Genomic DNA, 16,000 nt, shown 5'->3' on the forward strand with positions numbered 1-16,000 from the left:
ATTCTATCATTTCAAATTATATTATTCAGAAATAAGCAACTACTAAATATCACATAAAGTACTTGTCATTGTAAAATATCAAACAAATCAGAATGAGGTCTGCTTAAGAAGTTGAAAATCACAAACATCTCTTTTTTTTTTTTTTTGGTTTTTGGGCCACACCCGGCAGTGCTCAGGAGTTACTACTGGCTGTCTGCTCAGAAATAGCTCCTGGCAGACACGGGGGACCATATGGGACACTGGGATTTGAACCAACCACCTTAAGTCCTGGATCGGCTGCTTACAAGGCAAACGCCGCTGTACTATCTCTCCGGGTCCACAAACATCTCTTCATTAGGAAATAAGGCTGCAGAATTTAGATTGAAGTAGCATTTTATAATTATATTAAGTGAAGGAAATGAAATAAATGTAACTAGTATTATAGTGCTCCTATAATATAGCAGGCAGAGTAACCGATTCTTCTTATTTGGTTATATTTGTCTAATATGATATAATGTGTTTTTTATAAATATTGAATCTTTTGAATATCCCTCACATAATGCTCGGGAGGTCCAGGAATACTAGATATTCAACCAACTAAGCCAGATGGTTCAATGTTAATGCGCAATGATAAAGTACGACTCAGGCCTAGCAAAATACTAAGGGTAACTCTAGAACCATCCTTCAGGAACCATACACAGAGTGGGATAAAACTTGATAATTTAGGCCAGAGAGAGTAGAGTAGGTAAGGCATTTCCCTTGCAGGGCCAACCCTGGCTGGAGCCCCAGCAGAGCAAATGTTCTTCAAGCCCTTCCTGGAGTGACCCCTAAGCACAGAGCCAGAAGGAAGCTCTGAGCACAACCAAGTATATCCCCAAAACCTCCCCTCCAAAAACAAAAACTTGTGCATGCAAAATATGCATTCCTGACCTCTGATCTCTCTGGCCCTGAAAGGTGGTATTTTATGATAGTAAAAATAATATTCGATTCAACTTAATTTAAATGTTTATTTAATACATAATTGCTACATTCCATCAAGAAATTTCTATTTTAATTTTACAATGATTCAGCAACCAAAACACTTTTCTTTGAAAAAGTTTTGCTAGATTTTTAACATATATAAATCACAAAATAAAATATACTGCACAAATTCACCCACTCACATTTTATATGCATCATATCTGAAAATATAATGTAGAAAAGTATATCTCTATGTTGATTGTGATGGTTTCAACTAAAACTAATAGAAAACTTAATTTTGTAAAGCACCAGATAGTAACTATGTCTGTGAGCCATAAAGCCTTGAATATGGTTTATACTCTGATCTTGTAGTATGAAAGCAGCAATAGGCAAAACAGAATTTCTTTTTGTTCTAATACAAATTTATGACTACTAAAAATTGACTCTCAGAATAACATGGCACAAATACATTAAGTATTTTCCAGCCATTTACAAATGTAAACTCATTCTTAGTTTTCAGCCTACAAAAAATGTTCAGTGGACCAGGAATGTGTCACTTATGGAAATATGAACAATCAAAACAAATCAAGGCACTGTATCAAAAAATGAGGAATGAATGTTGGTATTCAGCAGCCTTTTGCAGCATGTCAAGAAATACAAATTATAACAAGAACATTTACACAGTTCTTTTATATCACACACTAAGTATTTTAAAACTATTTTTATTTGTGCTTCAGAGCAATTCTAAAATGTAGCCACTCTTTTTACGAAAAAGAGCTCAGAGCCAGAGAAGTTAAGTGCCATGCCCTCTGCTGAAATTTGAACTAAGCATCTGGAGTTCACAGTCCAGATTCATATACATTAAGTTGTGCTATTTTATTCAAGAAGACAAAGTTAGTGAATATTCAGGACTCAATCAAAATACCGAGATAACTTTGCAACCTGTTATAACATCATCAGTAAGATAATTTATTACATCACTTTATTTTTTTATTGTTTAGCACAGTGGTTCTCAAACTATGGCCAGTGGGCCATATATTGTATTTGTTCCCATTTTGTTTCTTCACTTTAAAATAAAATATATGCAGTGTTCATAGGAATTTGTTCATAAATTTTGTCCCTTCAACAGTCTGAGAGACAGTGAATTGGTCCCCTATTTAAAATGATTTAGTGTCACATCACTGTTTTCAAGTGCTTTAAAAAAACAAAGTAGGGTGTTTGCTACAAATAAACATGTCCCAAGTATAAAGTTTGGCTATGAGAAAATTGAAAATTTTACAAAACATTTCTAGCTTCTTTCTGAAAGATTTTTTTTTTTTTTTTTGGTTTTTGGGCCACACCCGGCGGTGCTCAGGGGTTACTCCTGGCTGTCTGCTCAGAAATAGCTCCTGGCAGGCACGGGGGACCATATGGGACACCGGGATTCGAACCAACCTCCTTTGGTCCTGGATCGGCTGCTTGCAAGGCAAACGCTGCTGTGCTATCTCTCTGGGCCCAAAGATTATTTCTTTACCAATGTTTATGTTCACTTTAAAATGTCAGGAAATAGAAGAAAAACTATATTCTATTTTTAAAAGAATAAAATATGCATTATTAAATAATAGTACTCCTGCTAAAATTGAAATGTTTTCATATAATAATCATAGGATATTAAGCTAAGGTAACATTTCCCTACATACAACTCAAGAGAGCATCCACATAACATTGAACATACACAATGTGTATTTTGAAGCCACACACTAACATATATACATTAACCTACACATTAAAGGATGGTTTATATGTGTTTAATCATGCTGCATTTTTATTCATTTGTGTTTTGAAAAAGTGTTTTATATACCTAAATATTTGAAGGTTTTTTTTAAAAAAGAAAATAAACCCTTACAATAATCAAAATGATTTCTTGTATAACTGCTTTCTTAAATACAAATTCTCTTGAAATTTTGTTATAAAGCTTCAAGATAGTCAAAGCATGTGTAAAGATTTTTCCCACTACCAATCATGTAGCACTCACTGCAGCATCCATTCTTTTTTTTTTTTTTTTTTTTTTTGCTTTTTATGGCCCATACCCTGTGATGCTTAGGGGTTACTCCTGGCTTTGCGCTCAGAAATCGCCTCTGGCTTGGGGGACCATATGGGACGTGGGAGGAATCGAACTGTGGTCTGTCCTAGGTTAGTCCTAGGTTAGCGCATGCAAGGCAAATGCCCTAAGGTTTGTGTCACCACTCTGGCCCCAGCATTTATTCTTGATTAAAAAATGTCTATGACTGTTGCAGTCTTTTCAGCTGTCCCCCTTTTTTAGTGTTTTAATAAATTAGAGTTACTGGTATAAAAGTACTTCTGCAAACAGGATACTGAGTGTAAGAGTTTGGGCATTCACTTCAATTGTATAATTTCCCATTTAATTTATTTCATTATTATGGAATAAGTTCAAAAAGATTACCTCATGTTTTATAATGTATGGTTTCCTCTGTTATCTGTAAAACATATGGTAAAAATATCTTCCTTATATATTTATAGAATGTCCCTCTACTTGCCCTCCATAAAAATATTGTAGCTAAAATTTTACATACTAGTGATATTCATAAGTATTTTATCTTTTCTAAATTATGGTATTCTGAAGTATAAATTAAGGAAGAATTTTCCAGTTCATACTACTCATGAGTTTTTACCTTCTATATGTGTCTTCTGATGTGCAGTGAGTTTAGATTTCTGAATAAATGTTTTTTTACACTCTTTACATTCATAAGGTTTTTCCCCTGTGTGTTTTCTCTCATGTATGATAAAATGTGACTTCTGTGAGAAGGCTTTTCCACATTCCTTACATTCATAAGGTTTTTCTCCTGTGTGAGTCCTTTGATGTAGTTTCAGGACTGAATTCACAGAGAAAGATTTACCACATTCATTACACTCATAGGGCTTCTCCCCTGTATGTTTTCTCTGGTGTTTAGTGAGATCTGATTTATAGTAGAAGTTTTTCCCACATTTGTTACATTCAAAGGGTTTCTCCCCTGTGTGAGTTCTCTGGTGTACTGTGAGAGCAGATTTCTGGTAGAAGCATTTCCCACATTCCTTACATTTGTATGGTTTTTCCCCTGTGTGAGTTCTCTGATGGGTTTTGAGGTGTGAATTTCTAGAAAAGAATTTCCCACATTCCTTACACTTATAGGGTTTTTCTCCTGTATGTGTTCTCTGATGAACTGTAAGATGTGATTTCTGAGAAAAGAATTTCCCACATTCTTTACACTCATATGGTTTCTCCCCTGTGTGTGTTTTCTGATGAACCATGAGGTATGCCTTCACATAGAAAAACTTGCCACATTCATTACATTCAAATGGTTTCTCTCCTGTGTGTGTTTTCTGATGTTCAATGAGGTGTGGTTTCTGATAGAAGGATTTTTCACACTGATTACATTCATAGGGCTTCTCTCCTGCATGAGTTCTTAAGTGTCTACTGAGAGACGACAGATGGTAAAAAGTTTTCTGACACTCTTTACACGCGTAGTTTTTCTCTCTAGTGTTAGTTTTCTGAGGTACTGTGAGGTCTCCATTCTTGGGTACAGATTTCCCAGGTTCACTGGTCTTTTCCTTTGGATGAGTATGTCGATGTACTATGAGGGCAGTCTTCTGGCAGAAGGACTTTCCACAAACATCACATTTATAGGTTTTCTCTGTATTATGTGCTTTTTGATGTTTTATGAGTTTGCCATTCCTAGAGATAAATTTTCAGATCCATAAATGTACAGGTTATTTTTTTAAATCTGTTATGTGCTTTTCCCAAAAACTCCGAGCACTTATTTCTATATTCCTATTTTCATTAGATTCCATATTTCTACTTTGCAATATTCTTTAATACACATGTATTTTAACATTTGGCTGAAAAAACTCTCATTTTCTTTTTATTGATTTCTCAAGCTCTACTTTGAGAAACAAAGCATTTCTTATTGTATAATTCAAAGAAATCAAGTGACTGCTTAAATAGTTGAATTTCTTGATCTTGAATAAAGCTGATCAGAGATGACTTTATTGGTTGGATTATAACCTTTGTAATTTTCTGCTTAATTTTATTATATTTAAAATATAAATTTATAATAAATTATATATAAATATACATTTAAAATAAACTTTTCTCCCTCATTTCCAGTCCCCTATCAAGATTCTTACAAAGCTTCTATTTCTAAATTAAATTCTTGAACTTGCCTTGAATTTTCAGGTTGGCTTTTCTGGTGTCTTGTTCCTTGGTCATGAATATTCCACAGGTATTCTACAGACAAACCCAAGATTTAATAATATTTAAATATTAGCACATTTGCTTTATAGTATTAGGTTACTATAAATAAAAAAATTTTAAATAAAAATTTATTTTATGAAATTTAGTTAGAGAAACTATATTTCAAATGCTGACAGAAAAAAAAGAAATACCTCTTTACAAATACTATTTTGAAAACTGGGAGAAGAGGATACTGGAATGACAGTACTGCAGATAGTATACTTGCCTTGCACATAGCAAACCAGAGTTCGATTCCTAGTACCCCATATGGTCTCTGGAGCACCATCAGGAAATATTCCTGCATGCAGAGCCAGGAGTAATCCTGAGCATCACCAGGCATGACCCAAAACAAAACAAAACTTGGAGAAGAGGAATCAGAAAAATACTACGGCAAACAAGGCCTTGCCTTCCACTGACAATGTGGGTTCAATTCCTAGCACCTATATGGTCCCCCAAGCCTGCCAAGAGTAATCCATGAACATGGAGCCAGGAATTATCCCTAAGCATTAACAAGCATGGTTCAAAAACAAACCAACAGGGGCTGGTGAGATAGCACAGTGATAGGATGTTTGCCTTACACACAACCACCAACACAGGACAGACCCTGGCTTGATTCCTGGTATCCCATATAGTCCCCCGAGCCTGCCAAGGGTGATTTCTGAGTACAGAGCCAGGAGTAACCCCCGAACGCCACTGGGTATGACCCCAAAACAAAACAAAAATAAATAAATAAAAAAAAATCACCCAAAATTGGAGAAAACAGACCAAGACCATAGCTCAAAAAAGCTGAAATACATGGTCCAAGTTTGAGGCCTGGCACACTCAGAACCATCAATACATCTGGGTGTAACCCGGCTGTCCCTTGAGTAACACCATGGTCACCCTCATAGCTCCTGGCTTTACAGTATCTGAGCAGCATCACACAGATATATGCCAGCACTGAACTTTCAGGCCTGCAACATTGTACCAAGTTGCCAGGAGTGTCATCTGGGTTCGCAAGCACTGATAGGGAGATCATTTCACCCAAAAAATACCTTGGTGAGGAAAGTGAAAACTTACACACAACTTGAAAATAACAAAGGCTGTCAATAACAGAGGAAGTGTGATGAACCAAAAATGTCAGTCTCAACAATGCTATGACAATAAACAGTAATATGATAAGAATAACTGGTAGACAACTGTGTTTCCTAGAAATACCACGAGGAAATTTAATTGAACAAAGAAGTTAAAGTACAGTTTTTTATATACTCAAACCTAATTTTTTATGCTAGAATTTCTAGTGGTTACAAAGCCCATTTTATTTCCTTTCACCCATACAAACTAAATGTCAACACTAAAGTGACATGTTTTGAACCATCACCTTGGTCTTGTTTTTAAAAAATCGTACTATAATTTGGGTTTTCTTTTTTTTCTTTTTGTTTTTTTTTTCTTTTTTTGGTTTTTGGGCCACACTCGGTGGTGCTCAGCGGTTACTCCTGGCTGTCTGCTCAGAAATAGCTCCTAGCAGGCACGGGGGACCATATGGGACATTGGGATTCAAACCAACCACCTTTGTTCTTGGATCAGCTGCTTGCAAGGCAAACACCGCTGTGCTATCTCTCCGAGCCCTAATTTGGGTTTTCATTCTCGATCTATTTGGCTTAATTTTTTCTAAAACAGATACCAAAATATGTGTGTCCTAAAATAAAAAGCAGAGTCAAAGGACAGAGCAATAGCACAATGGGTGTTTGCCTTGTATATGGCCCACCTGAGTTCAATTCCCAGCATCCCATATGGTCCCCCAAAAATGCTAGAAGTAATTTCTGAGCAGACCTAGGAGTAACTGCCATGACCCTAAAACTAAACATAAAAATCAGAGGGTCAGAGAAATAGCATAACAGGTAGGGCATTTATCTTGCATGCCACTGGCCCAGGTTCGTTCTCTGGTACTACATTTGGTCTCCCCAAGACCACTACAAGCACTCTCTGAGCACAAAGCCAGAGTAATTCCTTCCAGGAATTAAAAAATTAAAAAAGCAGAGTGAGGGGCAAAAGGGATGTCAAAGCAGTAGTGTATTTATCTTGCATGCTGCTGACCCCTGGCGTCCCATATGGTCCCTAAGCCAGGAGCGATTTTATAGCACATAGCCAGGAGTAGTCCCTGAGCATCATCAGGTGTGGCCCAAAAACAAACAAACAAAAAAAGCAAGATGTGTGCCATTCATATAACAAGATGAACCCTCAGTAATACTACCAGAGGTTTTTGATCCTGACCACCAAATACTATTATCTACAAAGCAATTTTGCTCTTACTTAATACTATATCTAATTCGATTTTCATATTTATTAACACACCTATGTTTCAATTTACTGTACGATATTTAAAATTAATATTGTAAATGTCTATACAGTTTTATTTTTTTTGTAAATGCTTAAAATAAAAAGGTTTTGGCAGAGGCTTAGGACTATAATTTCATATTACTTAGGGGAAAAAAAGAGAAATGTTATTTTATAGGAACTTAAGACTAACTTACATACATATGAAATAAGAGAGCAAAATATATTGTATAGCAGATATAAAGATCAATATGTGTTTGGTTGCCACAGGAGAAAATAAATGTAGCAGGCAAGAAAGGACCAAACTAGTTACTGATAACAAATTAATTTCAAGCATTTTGTAATAGTGAGTTTAGCATGATGAGCTATTAGCAATAAAAATATGCAGCAATACTCAAATATAACTATGAGGGTTTATATTTATAATTAGCTTTTGGGACCAGAGTAATAGCACAGTGAGTAAGGCATTTTCCTTACATGCAGCTGACCCACGTTCAATCCCTCACAGCCCATATGGTTCCCCAAGCCTGCCAGTAGTAATTTCTGAGCACAGAAATAAAGTACAAAAAATATTAGAAAGGTTAGTCGGCATTTTGTATGATAAACATTTTCTGGAATTATTAATTCTAAACAATGTAAGTGATAAAAAGTCATAATTTGTAACCTAATTTTGGAGTTTAAGGAGAGAATAGAACATTAAAATGGTAGCTATTTTCCATTGTGTAAAGGAGGGAAACAGGCCAGGAAAATAGCTCAAAGGGATGAAATACATGCTTTGTATCCTAGAGGCCCAGGTTTGATCCCCAGCATCACATCACCTGTGTACCAAATAATCAGCAACTCCTGAGCACCCTGCTAGAAGTAGACACTGTCTACTGCCAGATATGTTCCCAAAACCAAAATAGGGAAATGCCATTTAAAACACTGTATATGTAATATTTATAAATTTTAAGATTTTATTTACAAATGTCAGTGGCAAAGAATTTTATTTTTTAATAAAAGTCTCAATATAAGATTAGGCAGGAATTAGATTGGATTTAAAAAGAGATGTAAGGATCCAGAATAATGTACAGCATGTAGGACACTTGTCTTGTATGTGGCTGACCCAGGTTGGATTCTGGACATTCCATATGGTCCCCTAAGCTCACAGTAGTGATCCCTGAGAGCTGAGCCAAGAATAAGCTCTGAGCATCACTGGTATAGGAAAGAAAAGGAAAGAAAAGAGAGAGGGAGGGAGGAAGGGAGGGAAGAAGGAAGAAAAAAAGCGAGGGAAGGAGAGAGGAAGGGAGGAAGGAAGGAAGGAAGAGAGGGAGGGAGGGAGGGGAGGGAGGGAGGAAGAAAGAAAGGGAGGGAGGAAGGGAGGGAGGGAGGGGAGGAAGGAAGAAAGGGAAGGAGGGAGGAAGGGAAGGAGGGAGGGAGGAAGGAAGGAAGGAAAGAAGGAAGGAAGGAAGGAAGGAAGGAAGGAAGGAAGGAAGGAAGGAAGGAAGGAAGGAAGGAAGGAAGGAAGGAAGGAAGGAAGGAAGGAAGGAAGGAAGGAAGGAAGGAAGGAAGGAAGGAAGGAAGGAAGGAAGGAAGGATGGATATAAACTAAAAAAAATCTCCACTTGGTAAGGTAACAACAGAGTGATGTATACTTGCATGAATGAAACCCTGGATTCTAGTACTAGGGTCCCTTACCCAAGACGTTGAACAAAGGCTAGAGAGAATGAATACGAAGTGTAGATCTGTTACTTTCATATGCAAACCAAGTGTACTATTATCATTTCCAAGATGTATTTAAAAAGAGACTCCTAAAAATCATGTCAAAATCCACTAATCATGTCACTAATAACATGGGCTATAATTTCACACTCACCTGGGTAATTCTGATGTGGGAATTCTACTTCTAATATCCATGGCTCTTTTCCTTGCCTCAGCTTGAAGACTGCATTTGGCTTATTTATGCAATAACCTATTAACAAAGATAAGATGATGAAAATAAGACAGATGGTTAGAAATCTGGGTCTTAAAGATAAGAAGACTTAAGTTGAAGAGGAGAGCAATAAAGGTTCTATTCCAATTTAACAAATTTACATTATTCCAATAGGAAAATTGAAGACAAAATATCTTATTTGAAACTATCAGAAAATAGATTAATCAACTTTGATCTTTAAAACAAAACTAGCATCACTTGCACAGTTGTATAACCTGTGCAAGCAATTGGTAATAAAATATAATCTACTAGTAATTATATTTGGAAAATTTTTCTCACCCATAGATACTAGAAGACCATAGTTCTCCTGCATAACTTCCCTGTACAGGGTCTTCTGGGCAGCATCTAGCAACCGCCACTCCTCTGGAGTGAATTCCACAATAATGTCTTTGAAGGTTACTGGTTCCTGTAAAGATTATTTATTTATTTGGTTTTGGGTTTTTTTTTTGGGGGGGGGTAACACCCAGCAACGCTCAGAGGTTACTCCTGGCTCTATACTCAGAAATCACTCCTGCAGGCTCGGGGGACCATATGGGATGCCAGGATTCAAACCACCACCTTTCTGCATGCAAGGCAAACACCTTATCTCTATGCCATCTCTCTGGCCCCAAGATGATTTATTTAAATTCAATCTACATAATCAAATTCCATTGGGAAAGCATAGTTCAGACACTGGACTTATTAACAAATTAAATCAGTTATCTTAACTATACCCCCAAAGATAAAGGAGACAGGGAACAAAGAAGTAAAGAAAAGTAAAAGAGATGTATAAATAAAGAGAAAATAAGAATGGGGTCATCAAAAAGGTAGTCTGGGAAGGGTTGGAACACATGCTTTGTGTATGGGCGCCTCAAATTTCAGTCATAGCACTACATGGATCTCCAAGAAGTCCAAGTATAATCCCTACATGCTATCTGTGTAGTCTGTAATATTTTTAAAGTAATCAAAAATATTTGGATTACTGTACTCAAAGTTACAGTGAGTAAAAATAAAATTTCACTACAAAGGATCAATAGCAGATTTGAGCAGGCAAAAGAGCAAATCTGAAAGATTGAATATAAGATAACTGAAATTATGTAGGAACAGGGAAAAATAATTAAGAAAGATGAATAGAGCATAACAAAGCTAACGAGCCTAACAGGCACCATTATGATTGGAGTTTTCAAGCCAGAAGACATGGGGGAAAGAAAAAAAAGAATAGTTTAAGAAATAATGACCAAAACTTCCAAAATTTCCCAATTTGAAATGTTCCAAAATTTTTCAGAATGCTATGCTCCAAGTTACATGATACAATAACAGGGAGTGCAATAAACTCCAATCAGAGAAGCTTATTGAGTTCCACATACAGAGACTATGGAGATAGCTCAAAGGACAGTATACTTTGTGTGCAGATTGCTCATGTTTGATCCCTCGTACCTCATAATGACTCCAAACACCATTAAGAGGGTTTAACTGATATTACAACAGGTAGGATGTTTGCCTTGCACCCAAGTTTGATCTCAGGCATCCAATATGGTCCCCCAAGCCTATCAGAAATGATACTTGAGCTCAGAGGCAGGAGTAAGACCTGATCACAGTTGGGTGTGACTCCAAACCAAAAAAAAACAAACAAACATGAAAATAAATTCCTGAGGATCTATCAAGGAGTTGTTTCAATATCAGGTGAAACCCAAAAATAAAGCAAAAATATTATTATATCTCTAACATATTATAATCAAATTTGCTAAAGTCAAAGACATGTGATCTTTAACTAGTACAAACTTCAAGAAAACTAAAGTAGATCTTTCAAAAGAAATCAAGGTAACTGAAAGGCAAGATAATGACAATGAAAATCCAAAATTTAACACTTGTAACAAATAGTAAGTTATTTTCCTTGAAGAGACAAACTTACATCACTCACATTTTGAGAAACAAATGTGTTAAATATCAAATATGAATAAAATAGTTTGTCTTCAATTGCTCTATCAGGTGAAAATAATATTTCATGAAAGAAGTGGCTAGATGAGCTCGTAAATAAAACAACCACACAGAAGCTTTTCTTCAAGATTATTAACCTTCATGGGGCTGGAGTGGTGGCACAAGCAGTAGGCATTTGCCTTGAACACGCTAACCTAGGACAGACCACGGTTCAATCCCCAGCATCCCAAATGGTACCACAAGCCAGGAGCGATTTCTGAGAGTATAGCCAGGAGTAACCCCTGAGCATCACCAGGTGTGGTCAAAAAAGCAAAAAAAAAAAAAAAAAAAAAAAGATTATTAGCCATCATGTTTGTTTATAATTGAAGTGTGAACTTCCCTTTATGTCACCTTGAATACTATAAGTTTATGTATCCAAGGATCAATATTTATTTTGGTTTGGGGATCACACCTGACTCCTGGCTCTTTCCTCAGGGATTCACTCCTGGCAATACTCAGGAGATCATATAAAGTACTGGGAATAGAACCTGAGATAGCTGTTTGCAAGGCAAGCACCTTGCCACTATACGAATTCTCCAACCCTCAAGGATCAATATTTCATAAAAATAATTTTTACTGTTTCTTCACAGTCCTTAGTATTGCAACTTATATTTATATTTTGTTTTGAGTGGTTTGGGGCCAAACTCAGTGGTGCCTGATCATCCTCAGCAGGCATGAAGGACCATGTGGTACCAGGTATCAAATCTGGGATTCTTTTCTGGGATACCTTTGACATCTCCCTGGCCCCTGAAACTATTTATTGTGCATCTCTTGTAAAGGAATACAATGGTCATTGTATCTTTAATTCACTGATATCAAACTAGCAGCTGTCTATTAATCACTGCTTTTAATATACCTTCAGTGTAATTTGCATTTTAGTTTGAATGTTTTTGTTTCCTGGATTTAAATTTTTTGGCCACACTCAGCAATGCTCTGGGATGACTCCTGGCTTTGTCACAAGGATCACTCATGGAGGGCTCAGAGGATCATTTTTGGTTCTGGGGACCAAATCCAGGTTGGCTGCAATGTAAGCACCCTACCTGCCGTACTATCACTTCAGCCACTGTATTAATGTTTTTTACCTTGTAGGCATTTAAAAAAATTATTGGGTCTCAGGAATCTTCAGATCACACTTTGTGAATTGTATTGATTTTTTTCAATAGTATGTTCTCAGGGCCAAAGCAATAGCACAGCAGGTAGGGTGTTTGCCTTGCAAGTGGCTGACCTGGGTTTAATCCCCAGCAACCCACGTGGTCCCTTAGCCTGCCAGGAGTGATTTCTGAGCATAAAGCCAAGAATAACTCCTGAGCACTGCCGAGTGTGGCTCAAAAGACAAAAATAAATAAATAAACAGTATATTCTTTAAAGAAAAATTTTAATTATTTCCACATAAATAATATAAATTCTCTTTCCTTAAATTCATTGGAAACACACACACACGGTGAAACAAAGTAAGGGCTAAATAAGTAACTTGCCTGGGACTTGTTCATTTTTTGCTGCACTTGGGAAAATACTGAATAGGTAAAGTTGAAAGACAGATGTCATCGGAGATTTTAACCTGTGGCTCCAGCAATGACCTGTGAGAAATTTCCATATGACATTTTAGTGAAAAATAAACCTCTAGAAAATTGATTCATGAGAAGAAATAGGAAAGAATGACAAAGTAGTATCAAAATGTCCATTTATGATTCTAATATAACCTTAATGAACTTGATACATATTAAAAATGTTTTTAATATGGGGAGCATGTAGCTCACAATAGTGTTCAGGGAGTTTGGTTACCCCAAAGGCAATTCACCACCAAAAAAGGTGCAGATCAGTACAAGACCCCAAAGATATGATGCTGCTTGACCCAGAAAAACATGGCCCACCCCCTGGAGCCCTCTAGGGCTATCCCAGCAATGATCCTAGGACATGTGGTGCCAGAAATCAAACCCAGATCAGGTACATGCAAGGAATATGCTCTAATCATAGTACTATCTCTCAGTTACAAAAATTTGGATCATTTTTAGTCACTCTAACCAGTTGTTTCCTATTGGGTTGTTTTAAAATTATGTGCCAACTTATAAATATAAAAATGAAAATGTGAACATCCAACAAAGGTTTTTTAAACAAGTATATAATACATAGGAATATAAAATATATAAATATAAAATATAAAAATATAATACATAAGAATATAAAAAGCGCTGTCATTTCAAATGGTATTGAAGAGATATCTATTGAAATGTAAAAGTATTTATAACAAGTTTTTCTATTCATTTCATATATCTTACAGGATTTGAAAGACTTCAGAGCTCTCAAAAGTAAAATGTTACTGGTTGTACAGTGGGTAGGGTACTTGCCTTGCATAGTCAATCAAGTTTAAATCAGATATATCATATATTCCCCAGGCTCACCAGGAATGATTCCTGAGAGAAGTAAACCTGAACGCATCTGATGTAAACTTGAGCACAGCCAGATGTAGACTCAAAGCAAAATGAAATAAATGTTTCTTCATAAATTAACATGCCTCTTCATAAATTATAGTTTCACCAAAATCATTCAATATATTTTTAATTGAGTGGGCAGATTATAACATAGTGACCTAGAGTTTAATTTTGTTAGATCTTGCTATTAATAACCCAAATGACGGTCTCAATTTCAATGCTACTATATCTTTGTGTGTGTGTATGTGTGTGTGTGTGTGTGTGTGTGTATGTGTGTGTGTAGAGTGGGGATGGGGGGGGGGCCTATAGTGCTCAGGGCTACTCATGCTAGGGCTTTAACCTGGCTCCACTTCATGCAAAGAAAGTTCCTTAACCCCTGTACTATCTATCTAGCCCATTCAATGCTATTATCTTCAATATAGGAAAGCATTAGATAATTCTGAATAACCTGTCATATACCATTTCATTCACTCAGCATCACAAATTTGCAACTCATTGTTCTTGCCAACCATGAGCTAGACCTAGGGCTAAAGTTAATATATGTTGACAAAGTTAGCTAGTCTGTTACCAGTGACACAAATCTAAATTCTAAAATATTAATTTGCTAACATAATCCCCAAACAGGCTCTTCATGTGCATAGCAAATGGTAGACAAATGCCTTACTGTGAGACCCTTCCCACACATAACCAAAAATTTCATGCAGCCATACTGCTTACAATAATCCTCGATAAATTCACATACACAAGCCAATCAAAGGCATTGTGATATTCCTTTCATAATACGGATCATGAATGAAATTAGTTTCCACCTTTAAAAAAAATAAAACGTCGCATTTATCCTCCCTAGAAACTAGTCTATAATCTACAGGGCATTCCCAGTAAAAATTTAGCTAATGTAGGGCTCAAGTGAAGAAGGTGTTTACATGTTTAATTTCTAACAGGCTGAAGAATTTAGAAAGGACCCTAATTAAGCTTTATGCAGAGAATTTTAGGATAGCATCAAGAAATTTTGGAAATAGATGATTACAGAGTAAGACTAGGCCCCTGCCACAGCACAGTTTTGCTCAGGTGGTGTTAATGTACTAAATTATTACAACCCATATTGTGGATTTTCGTGTGGGGAAACTGAATGAGCTACAGAATAAAATGAGAAAACGCAACTCTTTTTTTCTGAATCCTTAGTGCTCTGACTAAAATGTAAGGCGATGGATACCAATCCCAATGATTATTCGGGTGATTAAAAGATCCAGACCTTCTGATAAGAAAAGCAGTCTCCTTTTCTTGTCTTCATGCTTTATAATGTCTTCACCTACTGAATACAGAAACAACCCTAGAGATTATTATCATTTCACGGATGAATTCAGATTCATCTGTGCTGATATGAATCTATCCATTCGCCAGGCGCTGCAAATGAACGCAGCTCCCTGCAGCTTGTTCAATGCCACGTCTGCAGCAGCAGGTCCCGCCAGCACACCCAACAACAGCACCTGGCAGTTCTGGGGTCCACGCACAGTCTTTCCCTCCACGCAATCAGATCCCGCTTTCCCTTCCACATATGCTCCAAGAATCCTACCCGCTCTGGCAGGTCGAGGACCAAGGTTTCCGAAGTGCCAGGAACCCAAACACTAACAACTGGCCTCCGGGGTTAGGCTCCTTGCCAGCCCTCTCCTCAATTTCCCTCCCAACCTTGAGAAGCTTTCAGACCCGGGTATTGGTTTTGCAAGTTCTCAAGTCCGCCCAGCAGGCGAAATCCGCCTCCCTTTGGCCCCAGCCTCTACCCTGCTGCGAGTCCATAAAATCACCTGCTGGGATCTGGCCTTTGATCCTCTCCAGCTCAGCTTCCAGGCCCCGCCTGCACGGTCCCAAAAGAACCTTGCAAACCTGCCAGCGCTAAATCCTTCGAGCCCCCCCAAGGCGAGAAGCTGAAATGGCTACACTGAAAGCTGATGGATTTGCTCATGCGCAAGAGGCATCGCAGCCCACTCTGGAACTACGCTTCCCAGAAGCCTCGGTCCCCTATTTTTGTGGATGTCAACATTCTCCAAACCTCAAATGCCTAAGGATTTTTCTTGACACTCGCTGAGTGATATTCAGGATGAGAAATGATCATCCGTGATC

The 16,000-nt window shown here is 37.1% G+C and overlaps 1 protein-coding gene across 1 annotated transcript; it reads right to left on the bottom strand.

Moving 5' to 3' along the window:
- Window positions 1-3,316: 3,316 nt before the first annotated feature.
- On the bottom strand, window positions 3,317-15,791 carry LOC126030805 (zinc finger protein 25-like). Its single transcript, XM_049789043.1, has 6 exons — window positions 15,685-15,791; window positions 12,929-13,030; window positions 9,777-9,903; window positions 9,381-9,476; window positions 5,140-5,203; window positions 3,317-4,651 (listed from the first exon to the last, which is right to left on the bottom strand). The coding sequence occupies exons 2-6, from the start codon at window positions 12,941-12,943 to the stop codon at window positions 3,598-3,600; spliced, it is 1,356 nt and encodes a 451-aa protein (XP_049645000.1). The 5' UTR covers window positions 12,944-13,030; window positions 15,685-15,791; the 3' UTR covers window positions 3,317-3,597.
- Between the last annotated feature and the right edge of the window lie 209 nt (window positions 15,792-16,000).

Source organism: Suncus etruscus, chromosome 15 (genome assembly GCF_024139225.1).
Source record: "Suncus etruscus isolate mSunEtr1 chromosome 15, mSunEtr1.pri.cur, whole genome shotgun sequence".
In the NCBI taxonomy this organism is placed as follows: Eukaryota; Metazoa; Chordata; class Mammalia; order Eulipotyphla; family Soricidae; genus Suncus; species Suncus etruscus.